General features: G+C 59.5%; 2 protein-coding genes across 7 annotated transcripts in view; one reads left to right on the top strand and one right to left on the bottom strand.

The window, feature by feature from the left end:
- The first annotated feature begins 213 nt into the window (after positions 1 to 213).
- Positions 214 to 4,439, top strand: G6PC3 (glucose-6-phosphatase catalytic subunit 3). 2 transcript variants are annotated; one of them, XM_059998461.1, is made up of 6 exons: positions 214 to 522; positions 2,397 to 2,503; positions 2,820 to 2,910; positions 3,108 to 3,226; positions 3,410 to 3,551; positions 3,775 to 4,439. In XM_059998461.1, exons 1-6 carry the CDS (start codon positions 305 to 307, stop codon positions 4,136 to 4,138), a joined length of 1,041 nt encoding a protein of 346 aa, XP_059854444.1. In that variant the 5' UTR covers positions 214 to 304; the 3' UTR covers positions 4,139 to 4,439. The 2 variants fall into 2 exon arrangements, with proteins under 2 accessions (XP_059854444.1, XP_059854445.1); XM_059998462.1 differs by lacking the exon at positions 3,108 to 3,226 and having other exon boundaries at positions 3,775 to 3,940.
- A 1,876-nt stretch (positions 4,440 to 6,315) lies between these two features.
- Positions 6,316 to 26,386, bottom strand: part of HDAC5 (histone deacetylase 5) — a 34,830-nt gene continuing 14,759 nt past the window's right edge. For 3 of the 5 annotated variants that reach the window (XM_059997827.1, XM_059997829.1, XM_059997828.1), the window contains exons 4-27: positions 17,351 to 17,610; positions 17,109 to 17,253; positions 16,884 to 16,998; positions 16,470 to 16,600; positions 16,188 to 16,334; positions 15,986 to 16,098; positions 15,562 to 15,693; positions 15,119 to 15,341; positions 13,934 to 14,145; positions 13,334 to 13,660; positions 12,402 to 12,567; positions 11,452 to 11,585; positions 10,974 to 11,094; positions 10,479 to 10,528; positions 10,229 to 10,336; positions 9,807 to 9,862; positions 9,582 to 9,669; positions 8,537 to 8,656; positions 8,187 to 8,284; positions 7,896 to 8,014; positions 7,287 to 7,420; positions 6,938 to 7,022; positions 6,629 to 6,794; positions 6,317 to 6,537 (exon numbers count right to left, since the gene is read on the bottom strand). In XM_059997827.1, the coding sequence (XP_059853810.1) occupies positions 6,498 to 6,537; positions 6,629 to 6,794; positions 6,938 to 7,022; positions 7,287 to 7,420; positions 7,896 to 8,014; positions 8,187 to 8,284; positions 8,537 to 8,656; positions 9,582 to 9,669; positions 9,807 to 9,862; positions 10,229 to 10,336; positions 10,479 to 10,528; positions 10,974 to 11,094; positions 11,452 to 11,585; positions 12,402 to 12,567; positions 13,334 to 13,660; positions 13,934 to 14,145; positions 15,119 to 15,341; positions 15,562 to 15,693; positions 15,986 to 16,098; positions 16,188 to 16,334; positions 16,470 to 16,600; positions 16,884 to 16,998; positions 17,109 to 17,253; positions 17,351 to 17,610 (3,290 nt within the window). In that variant the 3' untranslated portion in view covers positions 6,317 to 6,497. Of the gene's footprint in view, positions 6,538 to 6,628; positions 6,795 to 6,937; positions 7,023 to 7,286; positions 7,421 to 7,895; positions 8,015 to 8,186; positions 8,285 to 8,536; positions 8,657 to 9,581; positions 9,670 to 9,806; positions 9,863 to 10,228; positions 10,337 to 10,478; positions 10,529 to 10,973; positions 11,095 to 11,451; positions 11,586 to 12,401; positions 12,568 to 13,333; positions 13,661 to 13,933; positions 14,146 to 15,118; positions 15,342 to 15,561; positions 15,694 to 15,985; positions 16,099 to 16,187; positions 16,335 to 16,469; positions 16,601 to 16,883; positions 16,999 to 17,108; positions 17,254 to 17,350; positions 17,611 to 26,386 lie in introns of all 5 variants that reach the window. The other 2 variants (XM_059997826.1, XM_059997830.1) reach the window with 2 other exon arrangements.

Raw genomic sequence — 26,386 nt, 5'->3', positions numbered from 1 at the left:
GCAGCCACGTGGGGCTCTGCGGAAACGCCTTCGAAAAGATTTGTCCCCTGCGCTGCCCAGTAGAGAGGGAGGCCCGGGAAGAGCGCAGGAGGAGGAAACGGTACCGGCAGGAGGCCTGGCTCGCGCGAGCCTGAGGCTGCAGGGGGCGGGGCAGGAGGCGGGGCTTTCCCGGCCAACGCCAGGGGGCGGGCCTCGGATCCGAAGGGTGGGCTTTGGAGGGCCGTGAGGAGCTGCTTCCTGGTCGCCTGGACTCCTCGGCTTCCGCCTTAGCTCAAAGCCTGGCCGGGCCGGCCCCGTGGTCGCCATGGAGTCCACGCTGGGCGCCGGCATCGCGATGGCCGAGGCGCTGCAGAACCAGCTGCCCTGGTTGGAGAACGTGTGGCTCTGGGTCACCTTTCTGGGCGACCCCAAGAGCCTCTTTCTGTTCTACTTCCCCGTGGCCTACTACGCCTCTCGCCGGGTGGGCATCGCGGTGCTCTGGATCAGCCTCATCACCGAGTGGCTCAACCTCGTCTTCAAGTGGTGAGACAGCGAAGCCCTCCCGCGTCCTGGTCCCCCACCCCCAAAGGCCCTGAGCCCTGTGCAGTCCTTGATCTCTCTCGTCAGCTGCCTCAAAGGCCTGGCTTCCCCCCCACCCCACCCCGACAGTGAACCCATGGCCTTAAGACGTCCCACCCCTACCCCGTGGCCACTGACTTTTCCCCTATGAGCATCTTTGTGCATCTTGGACCTCAGAGTCCCCATCCTAATCACTAAACTAGTGTTTAACGGGCCTGATCAGAGAAATCACCTAAGGGGGCGTATTTAAAATGCAAATACCCCATTCCACCTCAGACAGACAGATTTTGAAACTCCAGGGGAGGGGCTGGGAATCTGTATTTTAACAGGCATCTGTGGTGACTTAAGTAGCAGAAAGTCCTGCTTCTCAACTCACTCTTTGATTCATTTATTCATTCGTTTATTTGACATAGTTTTTAAGAAGCATGCTTTGTGCCAGGCTTCACACTAGTGGCTAAGGACAGAAAAGGCTTGCAGATTAAGGTGTGGTCCCCCAGACCGTGGCCAGCAGCATAAGGAGCATTTGAAAACTTGCTAGAAATGCAGAATCTCAGGCCCCACGCCAGAGCTACTGAATCAGAATCTGCATTTTAGCAAGGACCCCAGGCGATTTGTGTGCACAGTAAATTTCAAAAAGCACTGGGCTAAAGCATTGCCTTCCAGGGAACACTTTCTCTTCTCCCTTTTCCCCTTCATTCACTAGTAGGCTCTGCACACAGACTTAGAAGCCAGGAAGCCCAGGCAAGTGGGTGGGGCCCTTGGGGTGTATCTCTTTGTGCCACCTGTTCTCTCTTGGGTGCAGAAGGCATGCAGCTGCACCTCCCCTCACCCCTCACCACTGTCTCTGTTGCCAGATTGCCAGCCTGGGGGAGGGAAGGGAGGTTCATAGGAGACACTTGAATGGATGGGCTGGAATGACTTGCTGAAAAACAAAATACCTTCCCTTCCACTCTTCTCAGCCAGGGCTTCATCCCTGCTGTAAACGGAAAGCAATTGTCTGATCATTTCCTTCCTACTGAATTGCTCTTTGCTTTGTGCTCTTCTTCCTCAGAGTCTGTATAAGCCTTCCTCTCTAGTCCTGTTCCCCTAAGACCGCCCCCTTGGGTAGACACCCTTAATGCCCCCCACATGGCAGAGCCCCTGTTCATTTCCTAAGTATGTGTTGAGCATCTGGTGCATGATCCAGGCTCACTTTTTGGCAGGGAGAGGCAAGTCCCTTCCGCACCTCCCTCCCCAGCACTTGGCTTCCTGCCAGCATCTCTTCTGCTCTCCCACCTTTTCTCTTTCTGGCCACAGCAGCCTCTGCAGTGTGTTTCCCAGGGTCCAGTGAAGCACCTGGCTAAGCCAGTGGATTTTGAATTTTTTTGTCTTCCTTATTCTCTCTCAGCCTCCTTGTCCATTCCCCACTCCCATTTTCAAAGACCAGAGGCTTACCTAAGTAACTCAGGCTGGAATTTGGGAAATGGAGAGAGGAGAAGCAGGAGGGTCAGTGAGGGTCTGGGGAGGGAGGGCGAGGGGCAGGTCCTGGGCTCTCTATAGATGGCAAGAGCAGAGCTGGCCCTGTAGCGGGAGGGCTAAGGATGGGACTTCTGAGCATCTCAGAGCACACACACGCACACACCACAATCTCTTGCCTCCTTATCACTTTAAAAAAAAAATAGCATGCTTTCTCCTGTTCCAAGGTAAAAAACCCTGGCAAGGCAATGGCACAGAATTGGACACCCTTTCTGACTCCAGCCTGTAAGCCCTCCAGAGTACTCCAGGTGTCCTTCTGCCTCGGCCCCCGTTCCCCTGGCTGTGTGTGCGTGTCATGGCATCTCGCATCTGTTCTCTTCTAGGTTTCTGTTTGGAGACAGGCCCTTTTGGTGGGTCCATGAGTCTGGGTACTACAGCCAGGCTCCAGCCCAGGTTCACCAGTTCCCCCCTTCTTGTGAAACTGGTCCAGGTGAGAAGCCTCAAACTTCCCTCTCCCAATGTGGTTAGGGTTCAGTGAGTGTTTGGTCGTACTTTTCAGCTAGGGCAACCTAATCAGAGGCCCAGCCTCTCAGTTACTGGGCCAGAGAACAAAGAAACCCAGGGAAGACCATGTTGAATTATAGGAGGAGAGCACCCATGCCGCTTCAGGGCAGAGGGAGCTAAGGGTCAGTGCTGGAGGAAGGCTCCCCCCTCGGCCACGGGGAGGCAGCCGTGTTGAGCGATCACCAGGGGCACCTGGGTTCCACCAGCATCCTCTCACCACAAGCTTCTAAATCCCCTGGCAGGCAGCCCTTCCGGACACTGTATGATCACAGGAGCAGCCCTTTGGCCCATAATGACGGCCATCTCTTCCCAAGTGGCCACTCGGACCCACAGGTACACCTTGGCATTGCCCACCAACGGGGGCAGAGGTGATGGTACCCTGGACCCAAAAGACCCAGCAGCAGGGCAGCCTGGGAGCTGGAGTTCTGCAGACGCCAGGGCATCTGGTCAAACTGTGAGGTGCCTGGGTGCTGAGGGAAGCGCAGCTGTGCGTGGACGCCTCCTGAACCATTTGCCTCTCTTCTTTTTAGCCGCTGGGTGAGGGTGATACCTAGCTTGGCTTATTGCACCTTCCTGCTGGCGGTCGGCTTGTCCCGGGTCTTCCTCTTAGCACATTTCCCTCACCAGGTGTTGGCTGGCCTAATAACTGGTGAGCAACTGGGGCAACAGGGTGGACCCAGAGGGTGCCGTTGGCAGTGGGAGGACCAGCGTATGATCTTCCCATTGTACAGCCAACCCCAAGGGCCCCCTTCTCCTGCCAAACTACCCTGCGGCTCGGGGTGGGGGTCATATCCCCAAACTCCTTGAAGCTGCTGTCACCCCACTTCCCTAGGTGCTGTCCTGGGCTGGCTGATGACCCCCCGGGTGCCCACGGAGCGGGAGCTAAGCTTCTACGGGTTGACCTCACTGGCCCTCTTGCTGGGTGCCAGCCTCATCTATTGGACCCTCTTTACACTGGGCCTGGATCTTTCTTGGTAAGTCCTGCTTTGAAGCTTGGGCAAGTTGGGGTCTCACCTATACCTGGCCCGGTGGGTCTCTGGTTGGTTGTAGCTAAAATGGGACATTAGCTGTTCACAAACATTGAGTCTCCTGGGGTCACGGCAGAACATGGCGGTAGGCCCCAAAGGGGTGGAGAGCCATCAGCCCTCTAGGACCCAGGGGAATCTCTCTCCTGGCAAAGACTCTCGCTCCCCACAGGTCCATCAACCTAGCCTCTAAGTGGTGTGAACGGCCTGAGTGGGTGCACTTGGACAGCCGGCCCTTTGCCTCTCTGAGCCGTGACTCAGGGGCCGCCCTGGGTCTGGGCATCGCCCTTCACTCCCCCTGCTATGCCCAGGTGCGGCGGGCATACCTGGGACATGGCCAGAAGCTAGCCTGCCTTGTGTTGGCCATGGGGCTGCTGGGCCCCCTGGACTGGCTGGGCTACCCGCCTCAGATCAGCCTTTTCTACATCTTCAGTTTCCTCAAGCACACCCTCTGGCCATGCCTGGTCCTGGCCCTCGTGCCCTGGCTGGTGCACACGTTCAGTGCCCAGGAAGCACCACCCATCCGCTCTTCCTGACTCTAGGTGCCTCCTACTGCCACTTTCCCTCTCCCAAAGCCCACACACTCCGTGACCTCCACACTCCGGGGAGGCAGCCCCGTCCCCTTCCAGCCCCCAACAGGCCCTGCTCATGGTGAATTTTCTACTTCTCCCACCACCTGGTCTCAGCCCCAAAGAAGGGCCTTCTCTCTCCCAGGAAGGCTGGTCCTTCTCCTGCCTTCCCTCCCATGTCCCCAAAGGGCAAAGGCAACAGCGAGACCAGTGGGTTCCTGTAACACTGTGAGGGGCTCAGAGCAGCCCCAATAAAGCCCTTCCACACCTCTGGACTCCTCTCTTGACTCTGTGCACATCTCCACTGGACTTGCCCGTGTGGCTGCAGGTGGAACCCTTGCCAGGCCACCTGTTCTGCACCCGCTTCAACCCTGTGCCCCCAGAGACTGAGAGTCAAAAGGAACAGGGAGACCTTCAGCCCGGACCCTCTCCCCACCATCACCACGTAGGCCACACAGAGGTTCCAGGAGATGCTGTGGCTACGTTCAGTGAAACCTTGTTCTTAACCCACAGGACAGAGATCCCACTCCCTCCCACCCCAGCCTCTTGTTTCCTAAATTGGCTAGTCTAGGGGCTGGAGAAAAGTAGTTTTTTTTTTGGCCAGGAGGGGGAATGAGACCCTCAACTCCATTTGAGAGCCCAGAGAACAGAGACATTGGCCCCAGAAGGCACTGCCAGAAACAAGTTTATTTACACAAGGACACACAGTGTAACAGGTTACACAATACTTAACTGAAATCCATGTCCAAGGAGACAAAGCAAGGAGTGGGTTTACATGAGAACCAGACCAGCCGTGGGGAGAGGGAGGGTAAGCGGCCCGGAGCTGGGGCTCGGCATGGGGAGGCCTGGTACCCTGGGCCCAGCCCCAGCCCCATCCCCCAGGAGGATCTAGAACACACTAACAACACACAAGACACAAGCGCACAATGAACCAATGGTGGTGGGACTCCCGCCCCTCCCCTGGCTCCCTCAACCCTGCTCAGGCCCCCATTAGGATAATAAATATGTAAACAGATTGGTGGAGCCCTGGGGACGGGAGGAAAGAAAGTATATGCGGTGTTGGGGAGAAGGAGGGAGGAAGACTCAGCCCCCTAGGAGCTGCTTCCCATCTTTGGTTTCCCACAGGCTGGAGAGCATTTGCTAGAAGCCTTGTGGGCTCCTAGCCCTGGAAACAAGAAGGCTAGCAGGGCTTCTGGGAAAGAGAAAGGGCAGTGCCCAGCCCCATCCTGGTCTTAGTTCCCTTGGGCTGGTGGCCCACAAAGGAAGCCCAGGAGGAAGGCAAGCTACAGCTGAGGGCAGACTCCTGGGTTCTGGCCCTGCCCCTTCTAGAACTCCCACTCACCATCCCCAGGCTTCAAAGCCAAAGGCCCCAGGAGAGGAAGGTGGGCCACTGACCCTTCTGCTTGCAGCGTGCTGGACGGCTGGGGAAATCTGGTCCTGAACAGCAGGGGGGCTCTCACCAGCCTGGAGCCCCCCTGCAGGGACCACCTTCTCCCCGCTCCCCAGACTGTGCCAGCAGAGGGGCAGGGAGGCCGACAGAATAAGATGGAGAGCAGGCCCGGTTCTGCGCCTCCCCTTGGCCCCTCAGAACCCAGGAGTGCAGCTCCAAACCTCCCCCCACGCTTTCACCCTCTCCAGCCCCTGAGAAGGGGAAATAGGCCCTGAGGAGGGTAAGGCAAGACAGCCCTGCCCACAGACCTCAGGCCCACATCCGACGGCACAAAGCTTCCCTTCGCTGCTGAGGCCAGGAGAAAGGAGGAGGAGAGAGGGGTCTGTGTGGAGATGGTGAGGACACTGGGGGAAAAGAGTGAGAATCGCAGGGCGGGAGCCCACCTCCCCTCCACGCTACACCTTAAGACTGTAGAGGGACCCTCCGGACCCTCCCCTGGGGCTGGAGAGGGGAGGAGGGTGAAATTAAGGCATTTCCCCCTAAGTCAGCTGAAGCCAAGGCACCAAACTTACTGTTCCCTCCTCACTCGGGGACCCCAGGACCGGAAGGTGCTATCTGGGCCCCAGGCCCACCTTGAGCTGGCCCAAGCTCCAAGGGGGACAAAGACAGAATGCAGGAAGTGGGTGTGGGATACAACGTGAGGGAAGGGCTGGAAAGGGTACCCCTGGCCCTACAGAGGGCGCAAACTTCTAGAGCTGAGACATGGGCCACGGGGGGTGGGGGGAAGGGGGGGCCTGAGGCAGCTTAGAGGAGCAGGAGGGGCGAGGCTGAGAGACCCACACGGCAGACGTTGTTGAATGTGTGACTTTTTGTTTTTTAATAGAAAAAATAAACAAAATCACAATGATGAAGCCCAGAGGGGTGGGGGCCAGGGCGTCACAGGGCAGGTTCCTGCTCCATGGGCTCCTCTGCTGGCCTGTGGGCACAAGCACAGGGCAGGGCACTGAAGCACTGTGGGATGGGGGCCAGCGGTCTGCGCGAGGGCAGGGAGGTGGGGGGCACCTCACCTGGGGCTGTGCTCCCGGCCTGCAGCAGCCTGGGCCTGCTCGGCCCCCACCGACAGCAAGGCCATGGCGCTCACAGTCTCAGCCTCCTCTGTCTCACCGGCCTGGGCCTCCCGCAGGGAACGGCCTAGACCAGCAGCGAACCTCTGCACACAGCTCCAGTGTTTGCCTGTGGATGAGGGATGGGCCGGGGGTCAGGGAGAGCCAGAAACCCCCAAACGTACGGACACCCCCAGCCCTAGCCCTGGCGTCACGCAAGCTCCGCCCCCTTGGCAAGCTGGGCCCTGAGTCCCTCTGCCTGTGCCCACGCACTCTGGATCTCGATGACTTTCTCTAGCGTGGCCACTGCGTTGACGTTGGGCTTTTGTTGCAAGACTGCCTCGTCCAAGGGCTGCAGCTGGCAGGGGAAAGAAGAGAAGGCTTCGAGTGGCTGCCCCTCTAACCGTCCCGCCGTTCAGCCCCATGACAGGGGCAAGCATAGCCTTTCTGGGGAAACCTCTATTTAGAAAGCCTTCCCTGGCCACCACCTGTCCTCAGGAATCAGGAAAACCTCCCCAAGGGCCCTCGGTGCTGCCTGACCCAGGAAAGGGACCCTCCCTCGCTGGCCCCTTCCCCCTGGCCTACTGGCCCACCTCCCCCAGTCCCGCTGTGCACCCCTCACCTCCACGCTGAGCAGAGCGGAGACACAGGCCTCAGAGGCATCACAGATGGCGGTCAAGTCGTGGCCTCCCTCGAGGGCCAGCACCACCCGGCCCCCTGCCAGCGTCATCAGCTGCCTGGTCAAGTGGCCAAAACCTTTAGGGACGGGTGAAGGGAGGAAGAGGAAACGGTTAAAGAAAAAACTCAACTCAAGAAAAAGTCAGAAAGGAGAGAAAAAGAAACAAGAGATGGGACAAACAGCACAAAAGAAGATGGTGGATTTAAACCCAAATAGATATCCATAATAAAATTCAGTGTCCATGGACTAAATGCTCCATAAAAGACAAAACGTAAGAGGCTAAAAAGATCCAGTTACACATCTCCCAAGGAGCACCATGAAAAACCACCACTGAAACATGAGGGATCAGCGAGCTCCATCCCTACAACTCCTGGAGGAGATGCTCCCCCGCCACCTGCTTGCCCCTCAAGGCCAGGACTGGCAGAGGGAGAGTGGCAGGATGCTGCCAGGACGATTCCAAGTCTTAGACCTGCCTTCAACCCTCCTCCCAACCTCCCACTCGACCCCACCTTCACTGCTCCATAGCCTCCCTCGATCCCCCCACAGGCTCACATCTGGCGGTGACCGAGTAGCCACCCAGCGGAGACAGGTGTCCCTCGACAGCATCAAATCCGGCGGAGACCAGGACCACGTCAGGTGAGAACTCGTGGGCAATGGGCATCACCACTGTCCTGCAAAGGGAGGGCCCAAGCTGACCCTGGCAGGTGGCTCGGCCAGGCCTCCCCAGGCTCTGCCCCCCACAGAGCCGACCCCCTCCACCCATGCGGAACTGAGTGCCTTCTGCCCCTCCCGAGGCAGGGCCCGGGGGTTCCCACCCCTCCCTCGGCTCTTCTCAGTCCCCACCTGAAGGCCGTTAGGTACTCCACGTCTCCGATGGGGGGATCCACACCTCCCGTCCATGCCACGTTCACATTGTACCCCACGCCCGGCCCTCCGCCAACCTGGCAGCATGGTGGGGGAGGGGTTACTCTCACTGCCTGGGGATCCCAGACGTTGCCCCGCCCTCAGCCCTGCCTCCAGCCCTCACTCCACTGACCTCTGTTCTGCATGGAGGGGCAGTTGGCTGGCGTGGTCCTCCCACTAGGAGCCCAGACTCCCCAGGTACCAGCACCACCACGGGCCTCCATGGCTCCCTGCCAGGTCCCATTCTGCTATCTCCCCGAGGGCCCCACGTTTGAGCCCAGGAGCTGTACCTCTTCAGGAGCCCCAGAGCCCGGAAAGAAGTTCCCGTTGTCATAGCGATGCAGGGAGATGTAGAGCACGGAGGGGTCGTTGTAGAATGCTTGCTGGGTGCCGTTGCCGTGGTGAATGTCCTAGTGGGAAGGGGCGGGAGCGTCAGGGAAGAGGCCCAGGGTCTGACCCAAAGGTCAAAATTCTGCTTGGCCCACCCCAACCCTGTGGTGGACTCTGGGGGTGCAGCCCACCACTAGCTACGGGGCATCTGTGTTCTGTCCGCCACGGAATCACCCCACGCTTTTCTAACCAGGGTCTGCGGGCTGGGACATGGCACTGCACAGAGGAGACACAAAGCCAGGGGACGAATGTGGTGGATCTCCCTGCGAGCCCACTCTGCTCAGCAGTGTGGAGGGAAACAGTACGGCTAGTCAGGAATTGAAAGCAAACAGATGCATTCTGAAGGAGAACCCAACGTCATGAACTTTGAAGCCCAAGCTGGGCTTCGAACAGATCAGATCCCTCCTTGCTGAGGCCTGCTCCTCACAGGGAGCGGTAGGGGCCTTTCCCTCTGCTGTGAGAGGCAGAGGCGGAGAAGCACAGCGTGGCAGCAGGAGCAGAAATGCCGGGGCCCACAGGCCTGATCTGAAACCCAGTACCCAACATCCCAAGCTAAGTAACCTTGGTTGGGTAAGTCCCCCAACAGCCCAGTGTCTCTGTTTATCGAAATGGACATCCTACTACTTAGGAAGCAAGGCGGCCACGAAGCAGCACCGCGTGTCTGGCACACGGTCAGCCCCCAGTCAACAGGGACTCCAGCAACGGCAGGAGCTGTCTCTACCACTCAAGGCAGAAAATCTCCTCGGCCGCTCAAGGCTACGGGCTGGGGGCCAAGGTGGACCAGGGGCTAAAAGCATTTCGAGTCTCCACTAGTGAGGAGGGGGGCCCCATGGGACTGTGAAGGCTGGGCTAACAGCCCCAGCACGGGCACCTGAGGACGAGGGCGTGGGGCTGGGGTGGAGGCTTCCTGAAGGCTGACCCTGGTCCCACCAGCCCACTGCCTACCCAGTCCACGATGAGAACCTTGCCCACATTCAGCTTCTGCTGCAGGAGTTTGGTGGTGATGGCTACAGAGTTGAAAAAGCAGAATCCCCTGCGGGGGTGAGCGGAGAAGAGCGCAGGTCGTCAGCCTTAGTGGACGTTTGCTCACAGATACACGCGCATCAGCTCTGCTGAGAGGGAGACGGTGTGAGGGCAGTGGGTCGGGGGCAGGGCTGCGGTGGCACTCACATGGCTGTGGACTCCTCCGCGTGGTGTCCTGGGGGCCGGATGATGGCAAAACCATTCTGGAGAGGTACAGACGGAGGGACAAACAAGAGGCAGACAGGCGGGCAAGGTGGCCACGAAGTGGGTGGACACAGAAGGAGAGAAGCGTAAGTCAGGACGAGAACATACGTCATAAGCATCAATCCCACGACCTTTAGGAACGCCAGCCGAGGGCCACGTGAGACCCATGACAGCACAGACCTTAGTGCCTCTTGGTCGTTCCCGCTTTACCCCTCACCCCCCAGCTGGCCTGGAGCTAGCACCTCCTCCCCACATCTGCACCTGAGAGTTGAGATTACAGAGGATGGTGCCTTACTGACAGGAAAGCCACAGCTGCCCCCATCACCCGCTCCTGAGGCAACAGGACCAAGGCCCCACACACTCACCTTGAGCTCCCCCGTCGCCACCTTGAAAGCCAGCTCCACCAGGCAGCCCACCGCCATGCGCACGGCACTGGAGGAGTGCATCTCATTCCACACGGTGTCACTGTCTACCTGCGGGGGCAGGAGAGCAGGCTTCAGCGTGCCCCCTGCAGGGGGAGGGCGAGAATGGGGGTGCAGCTGTGGTGGGCAGGAAGGGAGGGGCTGGAGCTGGGAGCACCACCCACCCATCCCCACTGGCAGGTGCCCTACTCACCCCGATGCCCCCACAAGGCAGCATGGCGTACATCTTCTGGCTGATGGGGCCTGCAGGGAAGAGGAACAGAGCTACTCTGGAAGTTGCCTCAACTGCCAAAGCCGCAGGTTGGGGTGTGCAGAGGGCAGTAAACTCAATCACAGAAAAAGAAGGCTAGGCCCCAGCACACGACAGGCCTCTGCAGCCCATGCCAGCTGGGAGATGTCTGTCCCCCGTGCTGGGGGGGGCATCCTACCTCTGGGGCAAATGGCAGGGAGAAAAAGGGGCCTGACAGGTTAGGGAGAAGGGCAAAGCCCATCACCAGGCCTGACCTGTCACCTCCCATCCTCCTGCACACATCCCACCAGCATGCCGTAGTCTGTGTGAGTGGCGCCCTCTGGAGGCGTGCAATGTAGCAACTGCGCCCACGGGAACCCACCCGCCTACCCCAGTCCCACCGGGGCAGAAGACCTGGCCTGGCCCGGCCCACGCCCCGCCATCGGCCGGCCAGCTCACCGAGCAGCTTCTTGCTGTCCAGCTTCTGTCGGTTGAGGGGGCTGGTCCCATAGAGCAGGGTGTGGTATTCGGAGTGCACCGTCTGGATCTCGTCCAGCGTGGCTTTGCGACCCCGGATCCGCTGCCAGGAAGAGAGGCCGGTGAGAGGGATGGTACCACAGGCTCAGCTCCCCCGAGGCCCAGCCCCTCTCTCTGCCCCACAGCCTGGGGCACATGGGGCCACTTTCTAGCCTCGGGAGATCAAAGGTTGTTGAGAAAGTATGCCCCGGTCCCCCAGGGACCCCAGTCCAGGACCCTCCCCCATTCAGCTGGGGATCATGGGGGAACCAGGCTACAAGGGATGGAACTGGCAGGTGCCTGGGGGGCCTGGCCCTGAAGTCAGGGGTGGAAGAGACCCAGACAGAGGCTTCCCCGACAGGGGAAACACAAAGGCTTTCGCTGGGTTTGAGGTGGAAGCTGGAAGGACGGGCTCCCTTACCTCACACTTGCTGAGCAGGCCTGTCTCCTGCAGCCGAGACCAGATGCTCTGGATCCGGCCAGCGTGCTCAGGGTGCACGTGTGTGTTGCCGCACATGCACTGGTGCTTCAGCATGAACGTGTCATAGACCACACCTGGGCCAGAGACACACCTGTCAGCCAGCACTGCTCTGGGCCGTGTGACAGCCTGGCCCCCGCCATCCTCAGCAGAGCTCACTGAGCTTTTCCCCAGCCCACCCTGGTCCCAGCACCTCCTCACAGGCACCCCAGCTGCCCTCCCACACACCTGCCCCTCTTCTTTTCATGAAATTCCTTTCCCCCATCGCCGCCTGTCAAAAGCCTCCCTGCTCCTCAAGGCTCCAGCAGGCCGTCCTTGACACCCCCGTCGGTTTTGACCTCATGGCGCATCCTCCTTTCCCCTCCTGTCACAGCCCCTGTGTGCTGCCCCTCTACCCCCCGATGCACCCCACTGGTGAGTGGGGACCGTCCTCAAGCATCTGTGCCCCTCAGAGCCCAGCACAGAGCAGTTTCACATGGAAGAGCTTCTGGAAGGGACTGAGGCCTCACAGGGCAGAGGGAGCTAGAACAGCAGGACCAAGCTGAGACAGTGGGCTCCCTCCACCTAGGCCTCCAGGGCTTGTGTGGCGAGGGCGCAAAACTGGTGGTCCCTCAGCAGTGGTGGGATGGGCCCCTGAAAGACGACGCTGCCCCAGTGGGCAGGGACACTCACTGCCCTCCCACTGACGCAGAGGCTGCCACCACTACCACAGGTGGCTGTGGTGCAGAGGGAGGGGGCCAAGGCCTGTTTTCTCTCCCTTCGGGATGCTCTGAGGGGCCCTGGCCCTCTCTCCAGGGCAAGGGCTGTATCTTATCTCTTCACGATGCCCAAGGCTGGATGCCATGCACAGGCCCCCTGGCAGATGATGTGAGGACAGCGGGCGCGGGGCTCACCTGTGGTGAAGAGGTGCTTGGTGGGCTGGTCCGGGGGGCTCTTCATGCCCCCAGGGGCAGCAGGTGAGGACTGGGTGCGGCCCAGGGCCTGATGAGGCACAGTGGCCAGGCTGAGGGGTGCCTGGTACACCTGCAGAGGCTGCAGCTGCTGGGCATCTGCAAACACCTGGGAAGGAGGAGAGTGGGAGGGAGCCTGGGTGAGGCTTAGTCTGAAATGGAAGTGAGGACAGGTGGCCTCCCAGGGGGTGGGGGGCCTGAATCCAGCCCTTCTCTTCTGTATCGCCTCCTCCCCCCACCCTCCTCCCTCCAGGGACAGGAGACACTCCAGCCTTAGCCATCCTCATCTCCATCTCCGAGGAGATGGGGAGAGATGGGGGGGGGGGGGGGGACGTGATGAGTCATGCTACCGGAGTAGCATTGAGGTAAGAGGCTGGGAGGGACGGGGGTGTGAGAGGGGGTGGGATGAGTCAGGCCCGGAGGGCTCAGCTGTGTCCGCAATGAATGGAGTGCGTGCTAGGCACCAGGGCAGACTGTAGTAACAGCGGGGGCGTGTGTGTACACACGCACGCAGAGACCGACGCACAACCGGCCCTACGCAGGCAGAAACGCAGATATACATGGACCACGTGCACGTGCACACGTGCGCGCGCGCGCGCACACACACACACACACACACACACTGAAGCAGACAGGCGGGGGCAGTCACAGACGCAGGGAGGGGCTGGCAGACGGGGCACAGACAGCTGTGAGACTGACACAAGCAGCTCCCTCCCTTCCACAGCCCCTTGTCTCTTTCCTGCTCCCCTTTCACTCTTAAAAAGTTGTTCCTGCACAGCCTGGAAACTGCAGACTGGGGAATGGGAAGGGTAAAGGTGGAAAGATAGCGGGGAGGATGCAGGGGTGGTGATCAAGGGCTGGGGCGGACGGGGCACCTTTTTGTAACCAGCACTGGACTCCTCCAAGTCGGGCCCCTCCTCAGCACCACTCTCGCCCTCCTCATCCTTGACCTGGATGCAGTCCTCCTCCTCCTCCTCCTCCTCCTCCTCCTCCTCCTCCTCCTCCTCTCCCTCCTCCTCCTCCTCCTCCTCTTCCTCCTCCTCCAGGTCTTCCTGTGTGCTCTCACTCTCCGTGGAGCCTTCTCGGGGTATGGCCAGGGCCCCCTCCCCCAGGAAGGCCTCCTGCTGCTCTGTCAGCTCCTCCTCTGTCTCCTCGGGGTGGGTGGTGGGCTGCCGTGGCAGCTCCCCAGTCTTGGTGAGGATCTAGGAGCAGAGCAAGGAGGCACGTCAGCTGGGAGGGGGCGCAGCTGTGCAGCCTGCGGCCCAGGAGGTTCTATCCTTCCCTCCTCTCTCCCCGGCAGACAGCCGCCCAGCCCATACAGACCTTTGATGTGAATCAGAAAAAGGCAAGGCGGCTCCTCTGATGCAGCCTGGGGAGTGGCCTGGGTGTCAGCCCCCTGCCAGCCCCCTGCCAGCCCGGCACCCTCTGTGTCCTGACCCCAGCACGGCCCCGGATGTTTGCTTCTCCCGGCTCACCTTGCCCAGCTGCAGCTGCTGCTGCTTCTGCTTCTCTAGGAACTGCTGGTGCTGCTGCTGCATGACCAGCTGCTGCAGGGCCTGGGGGCTCTGGGGCAGCGGCGAGGACTGAGTGCGGCTCAGGGGCCGGTGCCGAGGGAGCTTGCCCACCGTCCGCATGCTGGTGGCCACGCGCTCACCCGTCACCAGCGGGGACTGCCCGTGGAGCGGCACTGTGGAGGTGGTGCGGGGAGGGGAGTAACCATCACTGTCAGGGCACCAGGCTCCCACTCCCACCCCGAGACTCTCCCCCTTCTGGAACAGCGCCGCCTCCATACTCAGGAGAAACCCGCGAGGGGCCTGGAGCACCCTGTCCCCAAACCTGAACCCCATTCTTCCTCCTCCCCACAACTGAACAGTCTCGCAGCTCAGAGCCACCACCTCCGGCAAGACGTCCTGGATTCACTTACGAGCACGTATAGTCTCGGGCCCTCCGTGTGCATGAACAATGACTAGTTCTCCCCAACTGCAAGACCTCCCTGATCATGGACGTGGATCCCACCCAGCTGGGAAGCCTGGAGGCCAGGATCACGTGTCTTTTAAGCAGGACCTCTTCTGATGCCACCAGCTACTTATGGGCTGACTGTCCAAAGCCGCGCTGTCCAATCCCATAGCTGCCAGCCACACGTGACCACTGAGCACTTGAAACATGGCCTGTCTCAACTGAGATGTGCTCTACGTGTGAAATACGCACCAGATTTCAAAAGCGGCATGAAACGAAGTAAAATGTTTCATTGCTAACTCTTCATATTCATTTCATGCTCAAATGATAGTATCCTAGATATACTGAGTTAAGTATATGTTATTAAAACTAATTTCACCTGTTCCTTTTTACATTTTTTAACGTGGCCACTAGAACACTTTAAAGTACACATATGGCTTGTATTATATTTCTACTGGACAGCACTGCTCTGGAATGTGAGCTCCATTACGACGGCAGAGTTCGGGAACAGTGCCTGGCCGGCTGTAGGTACTCAATAACGTCTGTAGAATATGGAAGAAATCAATGATGCCATGGAGGGGAGCTGTGACAGGGCTGGTGAGTATCCCCGGCTACTTCTCCCTGGCAGTTGGTCCTTCCTTGAGCCCTCAGAATGGGGGGGGGGGCCTGACACCCCCTCCTTGGACAGCTGCCCGCCCACTCACCAGCAATGAGGGTGCTCTGCTGCCGGGCCTGCTCCAGCAGCAGCACATGCTGCAGCAGGGAAGCATGCCCGTGGGGGCTGGTGTCGCCCTCCAGTGCCACGCCCAGCAGGCAGCCGGGGATAGAGGATGTGCTCATGAACTTGCCCGTCAGTGCACCACCCTGCCGCAGGGACTGGAGGGCCTGCCTCTCGGCCTCCTGCTGCGTCGAAAGCTTTGGGGAGGCCTGGGGAGAGGAGATGGAGATGAGGGAGGGGTTTATACTGCCCCCAGTCCTGCCGACTTTGGACCAGCATCCCTCACCTACCCTCTGCCCACCCCCAGCTCTGGGGGAGGGCCATCTGATCTCCATCAGGACCCTGGGAGGACAACAGCCCCAGCCGGGGACATCCAGGACCGAAGACCTCAACACCAGAGGGAGGACACGGTATGTGCCCCGTACTTACGGTGAGGTGCGAGTTGGTGACAGTGACCGTGGCCTGCAGCCCTAGGGAGATGTTGGGCAGAGAGGGAGACGTGTAGAGGCTGAACTGGTTGGGGGAGCTGTCCAGAGGGAGGGCCCGGTGCTGGGGGAGCATCTGGGGAGCAGTTGGGAGAGACAAGCATGAGAGCAGGCAAAGGGGGGCCACCTGGGGCCAAGGCTGAGGGCTCTGAATGGCGCCCCGCTTCCTGCACCAAGCCCCACCTTGCGGGGGACTGAGAGATAAGAGCCCTTCAGAGGCCCGTGGGACAGATCCCACTTCGGGGCAATAGGTCCCTCTAGCCTGTCCACGCAGGCAGAGGGTCCCTGCTGGGCACGCTCAGCCAGACAGACTGGACGGGACAGAAAGCAGCGCTGGCCCACCCGCCCAGCCCTTGGCAGGCCTGTACCTCGGTGGGGATGTTGGGGACTGAGCCAGTAAAGCCATTCTCGGCGATGGTGCTGTGGGAGCTGTTAGGAGAGCTGGGGCCGGAGCCTGGCGCGCTGTTGCACACGGCTGCCGCTACGGGAGAAGTGGCTGTCACCTGGGCCTGCTCGGAGCCACCCCCCACTCCCCGGCCCTCAGAACAGGGACAGGAGAGGAGCCCTCACCTCCAGGCCCGGCACCTGTGATCTCAACAGCTCTCTTCTTAAAGGTGCTAATGACAGTCCCGTCCTTGCGACGCAGGAGGGGACTGCTTCTCCGCTCGGCCACCTTCTGCTTTAGCCTCGAACGTACTTTTAAGTTGGGTTCGGAGGCTGGGGAGAAGGCAGCCGGGGCTCAGACACACGCACACAAACGGACACACCTGCGGCCTAGCCTGGCCCCTCCACATTCCCACCTCTGCCCACCCCCCCACCCATACCCTGGGAGGCCAGGTTGTACTCACTCACCTGTTTTGCGGAGGGGGAAGTCATCACGGCTGTCGTAGGGCCCAAGCAAAGGCAGTTTGTAGGAGGGAGGCGTCCCAGGGGGGCCGCTCTGGGGAGGGGAACTCTGGTCCAAAGAAGCATGGTGGGCTCCCCTGCAGGGTGGAGGGAGGGGAATGGAAACAGATGTAGGTTATCACCCAGGCAGCTGGACCGGCCACCCAGCAATCTACATTTATGAAACATCCGCTGCATATGGGGATAGGAAATGGATCCTGGGGAGGGCAGCGAGGAGACAAACAGGGGTGGGAGTCTCGTCTCCTAGGAGAGGTTACAGGGCCCCTATATGGCTTCAGGCCAGGAGCCCCTTGCCATCCTGCAGCCAAGCAGCCCCTGAGCAGGACACCTGTGCAACCCGTGCCTGCCGAGGGCCATTACCAGCATTTGGGATGCTGTGGGAGGGAATGGTTGAGGCCGCCTGGTGTGGGCTCCTTTGACTTCGACAGGAGGAATTCCTGGAGCCTCAGCTTCACCTCGGTGCTGGCGATGGCACCTGCGGGACAGGGCACAGCTGACCAGGGAGCTTGGGGCCAGGTCCCCACAGCTGGGAGGCGTGGGGCGGGGCAGGAGTCCCAGCTGGCCCCGGGCGGCCCCAGGCCTTACTCTCTTTGCTCTTCTCCTTGTTTCGCAGAATGAGCAGCTGCTGCTCCAGCCGCTGCTTCTCCAGCTCCTCCTGCCGTTGCTGCTCCCGCTGCCGCTGCTGCTCCAGCTCCTGCTGCCTCTTGGCTGCCAGCATCTCCTGCTGCTGCTGCAGGGGCGCAGGGGGAGCGAGGCTGGGTGAGCCGGGTCCGGGCGGGGGTCAGAGGTCTGGGTGGCCCCCCACCCCCGCGCCCTCCCTCGCTCACCTTGAGGTGCTTCTGCAGCTGGACCTCATGCTGCCGGGTCAGGTGGTCGTGCTGTTTCTGGAACTCAGCGAACAGGAGCTGCTTCTGCAGCTGCTGCTGCTGCTTGAGCGCCAGGAGCTCCTGTTGTAGCTGCTGCTCCCGCAGCGCGGGGTCCACGGGGCCTGCCAGCGCACCCCGCAGCTCCACGGGGCTGGGGCTGCCTCCTCCCCCGCCCCCCATGGAGCTGGGCATGGCTCCTGGCAGCACCGGCTTCACCTCCACTGCGGGGAGAAGAGACAGGAAGGGGTCGGTGAGCCATCCCAGACCCCACCGGGCCCTGGCCGCTATGCCTGGGGCCCAGAAAGCTACCAGGCAGGACTACTAGACCCAAAGAGAATGGGGGAGGGGGGAGTCAAATCCCTCTGCTCTGTGGATACAACCTTCTGCCTTAAATAGATGAGATCGAAGCCATGAACTTCACTAAGAAAACGTGCAGGGCTTCCCTGGTGGCGCAGTGGTTAAGAATCCACCTGCCGATGCAGGGCACACAGGTTCGAGCCCTGGTCCGGGAAAATCCCACATGCCGCAGAGCAACTAAGCCCGTGCGCCACAGCTACTGAAGCCCGCGTGCCTAGAGCCTGTGCTCCGCAACAAGAGAAGCCACCGCAATGAGAAGCCCACGCACTGCAATGAAGAGTAGCCCCTGCTCACCGCAACTAGAGAAAGCTCGCATGCAGCAACGAAGACCCAACACAGCCAAAATTAAATAAATAAATTTATTAAAAAAGGAAAAAAGAGAGAAAACATGCATAAGCAAAGCAGGGTACCTGGAAGATCACGAGTGTTCAACGAAGAATATCGTCATTGATAGTTAAGGCCACTGAGCATTTTATGTGAGTTACTTTAGTGATAAGGAAATTGAGGTTTAGAGAGGTGTAAGTAACGTGACCAAAGACATACAGCCAGGTGATCAATGAACCAAGATGTGATTCCAAACCCTATACTTTTTTTGTTTGTTTGTTTGTTTTTTTGTGGTACGCGGGCATCTCACTGTTGTGGCCTCTCCCGTCGCGGAGCACAGGCTCCGGACGCGCAGGCTCAGCGGCCATGGCTCACGGGCCCAGCTGCTCCGCGGCATGTGGGATCTTCCCAGACCGGGGCACGAACCTGTGTCCCCTGCATCGGCAGGCGGACTCTCAACCAATGCGCCACCAGGGAAGCCCCAAATCCTATACTTTTAACCACCGTCCTTCCTGTGCCTCCTCCCCCACCTCTCAACACCACACAATCCCCGCCAAGAGGCCTATATACTACAGGAGAAACCGAGGCACAGACGTTAGTTCTAGAACTAACGTGGCTAGCAGCCAGGGATCTCACTAAGCCCAGGAGAGGCCTGTGGAGAGCCTCTGGGCATCCCTATCTGTTCCCCTTTTCTCTGCCCCACACTCAGCTAGGGCAGATGGGGCAGGCAAGAGAGGCTATGGGAATACGGGGTGGGGTGGGAGCCGGAGACCGCAGGAAAAGGGGGGGGTGCAGGGCTGCACCAAACCAGGGACAGGAGGGGGCTGGGAGTCAGACTCGCTTCCTTTGCTGGATTATCTCCTTTCAACAGTTTTATTGTAATTACCCTGAAAATGCCGCTATATATAGAGTGAGCCAAACAGCAGCTGTGCCTGGGGGGAGGGGGGAAGAGAGAGAGAATGGGCGGGCAGGCGCGGGGAGGAGGTGGGAGGAGGAGACAGGAAAGGAAAGGGAATCAGACAGGAAGAAGGGTAATGGCAGGGGGGGCTGGCTGGAGCCAAGGCAGAGATCTCAGAACTCCAGTCCCAGGGAGAACCCGCGGGGAAAGGGGAAAGGGGTGGAGGGACCTGCTGGGTCCCAAGACCTTGCGTCCAGGCCCCCATGTGGACCATGGACCAAAGGGCCCCAGGAAGTGGCAAAAGATTCCAATGGGTTTATGGGAAAGATGGGTCTCGACCTCTTGATCCCTGTATACTGTCCTCTGGTCACTGAATGTCACTCTCCACCACTGCCCTATGGTTGCCAGGGCAACTGGACAAACACCACGCCAGCAGGGAGCCCCAAGCCCAGCCCACACCCCACAAAGCCTCCTGACGCCTGCAGGAAAGGGAAGGCAAGCTACCCACTGCCTGGAAAGGAGGAAGTGAGAGAGGCAGGGCCAGACCGTCTTGTTTCTTTTCCACTTCTTTCTCCAAAGACAGCCCTCACTTTCCCCACTCCAGCCCAGGGAGGCCACAGGGAGCTGGGCAGACTTTCTGGTGGCAAGGAGGCCCACTCCAGCCCAGGCCTGCAGAAGGAAAGACCCCACCATCCTGATGGCTGCCGGTGTCCCCTGCCCTCGCGAGCAGGCCTCTGCCCAGGCCCCCACTGCCATCTCTTATCAGGAGTGGAGAGGGAGCCGGGAGGGGGGCTAAGGGCTGAGCTAAGAAAGGCTCCCACACCCACTGCAGTCTGTGAGCCTGGATCTCTCCAGGGAGCCTGCACTGAACAAGTGTCCCCCCCAAGGCAGGGACAAGGCCTGCTGAAGGCCAAGGCCATGCTACCCTCATGGCTGAACATGGCTCCTGGGACCCATTGGAGATGGGAGAGGGAAGGTGGCCTGAGCAGAGTTATCTTTCATGCTCCCCACTAGCCCTTCTTCCCCCAGCACTGCCGGGCACATTCCTCTGTGGTTTGCCCGCCAGCCACACTGACGACTCTGCGGCCACAAGGCCAGAGCCACATCTGCAGGAGTGGCCAGATGTGACCAGGAGGGTGGGGTCCATGTCCTGCCCCAGCACCAGGAGGAAAGGCCCTGGGAAACTACAGAGGCCCTTTCTGGAGGTGGCCGGCCCTGTCCAGGGTGCAAAAGTAGGGTGGCAGCAAGGACCCAGCAGCCAGCCTCAGGTGTCCCCAGCCCTGGAAACACTCAGCAAGGTCCCGGGCTGGCCGCAGTGTTATCTGTTCCTAGGCGAGGCTGGCTTGGCCCACGGCACTCTGATCACTCAGCCAAGGTGGACAGGCTTCAACCTGCTGCTCCCGGCAGTGCCGGGGCTGTGGGAGCCGGATGCCAGCCCGCCTGCCCGCCCAGGGAAGGGCAGGGGTCCAAGTGCTCCTGGCTCCCAGCAGATAACCCTGCTTGGGCTGGAACTGCCACCAGCAGTGCTGGCTTCCCTTGCAGGAGCCCTGCAGAGAGGGCGCGGGCTCAGGCGAGGGGACTCTCCCACCAGGGCTCCTGCACAGCCGCTGCCACCGCTGCCACCGCGGCAGAGATGCTAGGTCCTGTGCTGCAGTCGCAGCCTCAGTCCCATTGGTATGCAGGTGGCGGGGCGGCCGGCGGGCTCTGCCACACAGCCTTGTTCCCACACAAGTAGGAAGCACGAGCGACTGGGAATATTAATCTGCAGGCCCTGTGGGGCCTGGACAGGATGCAGCAGCCCGTGGGTCTGCAGGTAGTAGCCCAGCTCCATCCAAGATGGAAGGGGCTGCGGCTGGACAGCTGGAGTCAGGGAAAGGGTGGGGGGAGGCACAGAGCCCCCCAAATGCAGTTTTCTGGGCATGACACCTGGAGTGTGGCTGGCCTTGCTCCCCTCGAGGATCTGTGCCCTCTGCAAGCTTAGCATGAGCAGAGCAGGTGGTAGTGGCTGCCTTGAGAACCAAGCACCTGGAAGGGGAAATGGGAGTGTCATGATAGGAGGAGGCTCTCGACCGCCTCCTGGTGGACTGAAAAAGGTGGCAGGACCTCTGGAAAGGGAAGAAAGTAGATGGAGGACAGGCTGGGGACTCTGGCCAGCAAAGGCCTAGGAAGGGGTCACATGGGAGGGCACGGCATCCTACCCCAGGGCTCCTCCTGACAGAGAGCTGCAGAAGTGGAGAGGAAGCCGGTAACTGACCCAGGGACCTCCTGCAGAGGCAGACAGAAGGGTTCAGGTCTGCCCGCTCCATACTCCTCCCCTTCCGGGGACTCTGACCCTGCCTCCTGGGAGCTGTGGCCTTAGGAACTGGCAGCAAGAGCATCCTGTCCTCCAGCCTTCGGAAGGACTAACCAACACTGCCTCCCCGGAGAAGCCCCGGCCCAGGCAGCTGGGTAGGCAGCCATCAGAAGGGCCCCGCACACACCAGGCTCTGGCTTAGAGCAGACCACTCTGCCCAGCTCATGGGTACAACTGAGCAGCGCCAGTGATACTTCAGTGACACTTCCTTCCCATCTAGCTGGGCCTCCGATCTCTCCATGAGCCCCACTGCCCCATCAGCCCAGCGGGGGCTCCCACAGCAGATTCTCTGGGCAGTACAGCCAGGGATATCCTGACTCCTCGGGGCAGGGGCGGGGCCGGGGGGGGGGAAGGATGACGCAGGTGCTGACAGGGTAACCTCTGGGATGACTGCCAGCACAGACTTAGACTAAAAAGAGAGTGTCCAGGCAAAGGGACACTGCCCCCCGAGCAGACAAGGGGTTCTAGGACACCAAGAGCAGGTTTTTAGCAGCACCTTTGGGAAAAGGGTTCAAAATAAAAACCAAGGTCAAGCCTTCCTCCTTGCTCTGAACACAGCACAGGCCATGCCCCAGCTCCCAGCCTTCTCTTGGAGAAGTCACCAACTCCAGTATCCCTGTGACCCAAACCCTAGCAGCAAGGAAATGGTACCTTGAGTTCCCCCTGGAGAAGCACCAGAGTGGGTAGACTGACCTGGCTGACCTAAGCAGCTTAACAATTGGCTCTAAAAAGACCCTGCTCCCAGAAGCCACCAGCCACAGAAGGCTGGGGGGAGGAGGGGAGCCAGGGTACACAGAGTTTGAGGGAGGGGTGTATTAAGCGGTTTGGAATGTCTACACAGGATGAAAACGAGGCCTCTGCAGATAAGCCCTGGATCTGAAGAGCTACCCCCAACAACAAGAGCGAAGAGGGAGAAAGGGGAGGGACCATCTGCTTCAGCTGCCTCGTGTCACAGACAAGGAAACCAAGCCTCTCAGGGACTCAAACCCAGGTGTCCTGGCTCCCAGCTCAGGCGGGCTCCGTCTGAACACTAACCTATGCAGTGCTAACTCCAGTGCGGGGCATCCTGGGTGCTCAGCAAGAGCCAGCCTGGCCCCTCTGGAGAGGCAGCAGGCTGGCAGCCCACCCTAGAGGGCAGTGCCTTCCACCAGCACCCAGGCCCTCCGGAGCTCCCTCAGCAGTCTGGGGTGTCAGCAGCTTCCTTAAATGTCAAATGACCTCGTTCTGTTCCTCTGGAGAATGGGAAAAGGCTCTTGTCCCCTTGCTGGCCTTGAGGGATTTTGGAAGGAGGCAGGGAACAGCATTTCACACTCCTCCCCATGACGCCGATGACCCCTCCCCACCAAGGACGGTTTCCCATGATCTATTTCTGGGCTCTTACGTGACTAGGGAGGCCAATTTAGGCTCGACAGGTTCTACCACAATGCAGACAGTATTTCCACATGTGCGAGCTGGGGATGACGCTCACCTAGCAATTTTCCCAACTCCCCATGCAGCGCAAGCCAACACACATCACGTAATTGGTTAAGAGCGAGGGCTCTGGAATAAGAGAACACCAGGGTTCAAGTCGGCCTCTGCCACTTCCCAGGGCAAGACACCAAGCCCCTCCTTGTGCTGCGTGCGGGCATCTGTGAAATGGGAGGAAGAACAGCACCCACCTCCCAGAGCTGCTAGGGCTCCGGAGAGATAACACGTGCAGTGGGGCTTGGCGCAGAGCCTGGGAAAATCTCAGGAGGCTCTAGTAGAGGCTATTAATGGCTGACATTTGTGTGTGTCCTGGACCCCTCTGGCGGTCTAGTGAAGCCTAAGCCCTCTTAGCGCTCTCATTTCAGACCGTCCCAAGGTCACTCTGTGGTCCTGTCCCAATCAAAGCCCTTCCAGTGGGCCCCACACAAGCTGGAGCAGCCGGCAGCTGGATCCCAGCGCAGGAGGAGGCATCCCTGGGGAGAGCCTCCTCCCGATGGCAGCTCTTCCTAGCCTGTCTCTCCGGCCTCCCCTGCCTTGTTAGCTCCAAGAAGGGCCACCCTGTCCTCTGAGGCTCAGCCCACAGCGGTGGGATCCCTCAGTCCCTTAAAAGCATTACTTAACACAGGTGAACACAAGCTTTGGTCCCTGCTCTGGGGCCCCAGCTCCCGGCAGTCAGAAAGCCTTTCCAGGTATCTAACTTCGCTGTGCCTGCTGCAGGCAACACCCCTCTCCCCAGGACCATTCTACATCCACCTGGGGCCAGGACTCGGGTGACCCGAAGCCCCTCTTAGGCGGAAGCAACGTGAAACTGATGTCAAAGACTTAGAATGTCACTGAAGGGAGTGCCAGCCGGGTCAGCCACTCAACTCCCCCAGCTGACAGAGGAGGAAAGCAAAGCCAGAGATGGAAGAAATTCATCCAAAGTCACCTGGAAAGGAGGCAGAGGAGCCGGGGCTTAACCCTGGGTCTTCTGGTTCTCTCTTGCCTCCCACCAAAACCCAGGAGAAATCTTGAAGGCTATTCCTGAACTTAATGACAGCAGGGAGACAAACTCCGTATGAAGGATCCAGGGATCTAGATGGGAGACCTGGTTGGCCCCAGAACCCCAGAGCCAGGAGTGCAGGGGAAAAGGGGGCCAAGTGAACGGAACCCCCAGAAACCTTGAGGTAGACTGTGCCACTCAAGGACCTTAAGCTTAAGGGATGCAGAGCCCTGGCGGAAAGCACAAAGCATCTCTCACCGGCAAAAACAGAGTTAGTCACTGGTCTTGAGCAGCTCTCTGGAGGAGAAGCAGACTCACTTCTCCCAGCCCAGCCATTTCCAGGAAACACTTGGGCACTGAGCTAGAGGCAATTAAAAGACACACTAACCATTCAAAGTCTGCAGATGTCGCTGGGACTGCTCGCTCCACACCTGGGGTGGACAGCAGGGGCTCCAGGGCAGGAGCTCTGCCTGCACTACTCCCCGAACACAGCCCAGCCCAGAGCGTCCAGCAGAGCGCCCTGTCCCCCTGGCCACTTGTCGTAATCCCCTGCCCCGCTGGGATTTAGACACCTGCTCCCCAGTGTCTTAAGACATCCTCCGTCTCCAGACTGCCAGGCTGCTGGGAGCTGGATTTGAATCTGACTGAGGCAACAGCCTCCCTCCCTCTGCAGCTGGCCTTCTCCCAAGAGTCCCAAAGCCCATCGAGGCCTTCTAGGGAGACGGGTGACATCCACGGGCAGGCTGCTAGGCCCCATGACCCCTGTCCATAGGACCCCTGCCCATACTCCAAGCATGGTCTGAGCCTACTCACATCAAAATCATCTGAGATGTGTTAAAAATGCTGGTTCCCGGGCTGCCCTACGGAATCCGAACCTTGGGGTGGGGGGGTAAGGCTTGGGAATCCTAATTTTAATAGCTCCCCTCGGTAACTCTGTGGCAACGGAAAGTTTGAGAACTACTTTCTCACAGTGTCCCCCGCTGGCGGCATTTCTGCTGCCAACCTGACAGCTGTTACAGCTGTGTGCGTGGACACGGTTAATCTGATTTCCTGTCTGGCAGCTGTGCAGCAGGGAAGGGACAGCTGAGGGTCTCAAAAACAAGAAGAGGGGATGGGGTGGGGGGGGTGGGGGCAGGGGAGGCTGTCTGAATGGGACAGGGTGTTCAACTTTGTTCCTGAGCCCGCTTCTCCCGCCTTGGGCCGAAATCCCTACAGGGAGGGAAACAGCAGATCCAGTGGCCCCCAGTATTGGTAGAAAACAGTCTCCTCCCAGAAACCTCAGGAGCCCCCCAAGACCAGAATGGTCTCTCTTGTCGAGGAGCACAAACTTTGGAAGCAACAAAGGCAGACCCACCACATAAGGTTGTGCAGGCTGTGTACTGCACAAGGGCACCCAACTGAAGGGGCAAGTTGGGGGCTGAAGTCTAGCCCATGCTCCCAGTGCTAAGCCATGCACTCTGGCTTGAGGATACAGCCACCTGGAAGAAGGGCCGCCTTTAAGACATTTGTCCAGGGAAGCTCTTGTACGGGTTAGACGTCGCCCTACACAAAGCCCTGAGTCGGAAGCCCAGCCATCATTTACTCTGGGACCTCGCGCAAGTTCCTTAACTTCTCAGATCCTCCTCAATTGTAAAACATAGCTATTAATACCTTTCCGAGGGAGATAAGGTAAGGAAAGCACCCTAATACCCATCATTTAGTAGATTATAATATTAATTCCCCTCCCACCCCAGTCTCGCACTTCCGACCTACCCACACCCCTATGCCTACACACCCACCTACCTAGCCAAGCTTGGAATGGTATGAAGAACGTGAATAAGAATATCCAGGGGGAAACCTCAATACCAAAACCAAACCCCAAGGCACTTCCATAGCATCCCTTCCTGGCATAAGCGGGATTCACACCCTCCCTCACTGGGGAAAGAAGACTCCTCCTCCACACCTGCTTTTAACATCCTACACGTTGCCCAAGCAGCAGCGCGCTGCCCAGTCCAGGCCAGAAGGAAATCCAAGGTCCAACAGAAGGGAGGCAGGGGATCCCCCAGCACCGCATCCCTGGGAAACCCTCACCAGAGTTCAAGCTCCTGGGCTCCCCGAGCCGGGACCGAGCCTGTACGCGAGGGGTGTCCACTGTGTGCTGGGCTGTTGCAGGAGGAGCCAGGCAGAGACCCCATCTATCAAGGAAGACCTGACGGCACTAGCAGAAGCTGTGTTTTGTCCCCGTCCTCAAGCAGGAACAGAGGCGAGCACCCCACATCCTTCGTGGGCTCGCCTGCCAAGACTCTGGCTCACCCACCAGGGCAACTTACCATATCTGTCTATTCACCTAGAGGGCCAAGCCCCAGAATAGAGCCCAGGAATCCTGCTGTGAACCCTGGATGCCAGTCCCCTCAAGCAACATTCATTCATCCATGTGCCAGGCACTGTGCTAAGTGCGCACAAGACAGTCCAGAGAGCCAAGGATGCCCCTAAAATAGGGCTCCAAAGACTTGCTGCTGGAGCGGGCGGAGAGTTCGGGGCAGACACCCACCGTGGAAAGCCCCTTTTCCACAAACCCTCCGGCTGGGGAGACTTGGCAACACACACGGCCCAAGAAGCGTCCCTGGACACCTGCTT

The sequence above is a fragment of the Delphinus delphis genome, chromosome 19, assembly GCF_949987515.2.
Source record: "Delphinus delphis chromosome 19, mDelDel1.2, whole genome shotgun sequence".
Lineage (NCBI taxonomy): Eukaryota > Metazoa > Chordata > Mammalia > Artiodactyla > Delphinidae > Delphinus > Delphinus delphis.
This window is presented reverse-complemented; position numbering and strand designations above follow the sequence as displayed.

Bases quoted from the DNA above. Each gene is read 5' to 3' on its own strand.
- G6PC3 (XM_059998461.1), top strand. From the start codon at position 305: ATGGAGTCCACGCTGGGCGCCGGCATCGCGATGGCCGAGGCGCTGCAG. The intron at 523-2,396 runs GTGAGACAGCGA...GTTCTCTTCTAG, and splicing joins CTCAACCTCGTCTTCAAGTG to GTTTCTGTTTGGAGACAGGC. The intron at 2,504-2,819 runs GTGAGAAGCCTC...ATCCCCTGGCAG, and splicing joins TTCTTGTGAAACTGGTCCAG to GCAGCCCTTCCGGACACTGT.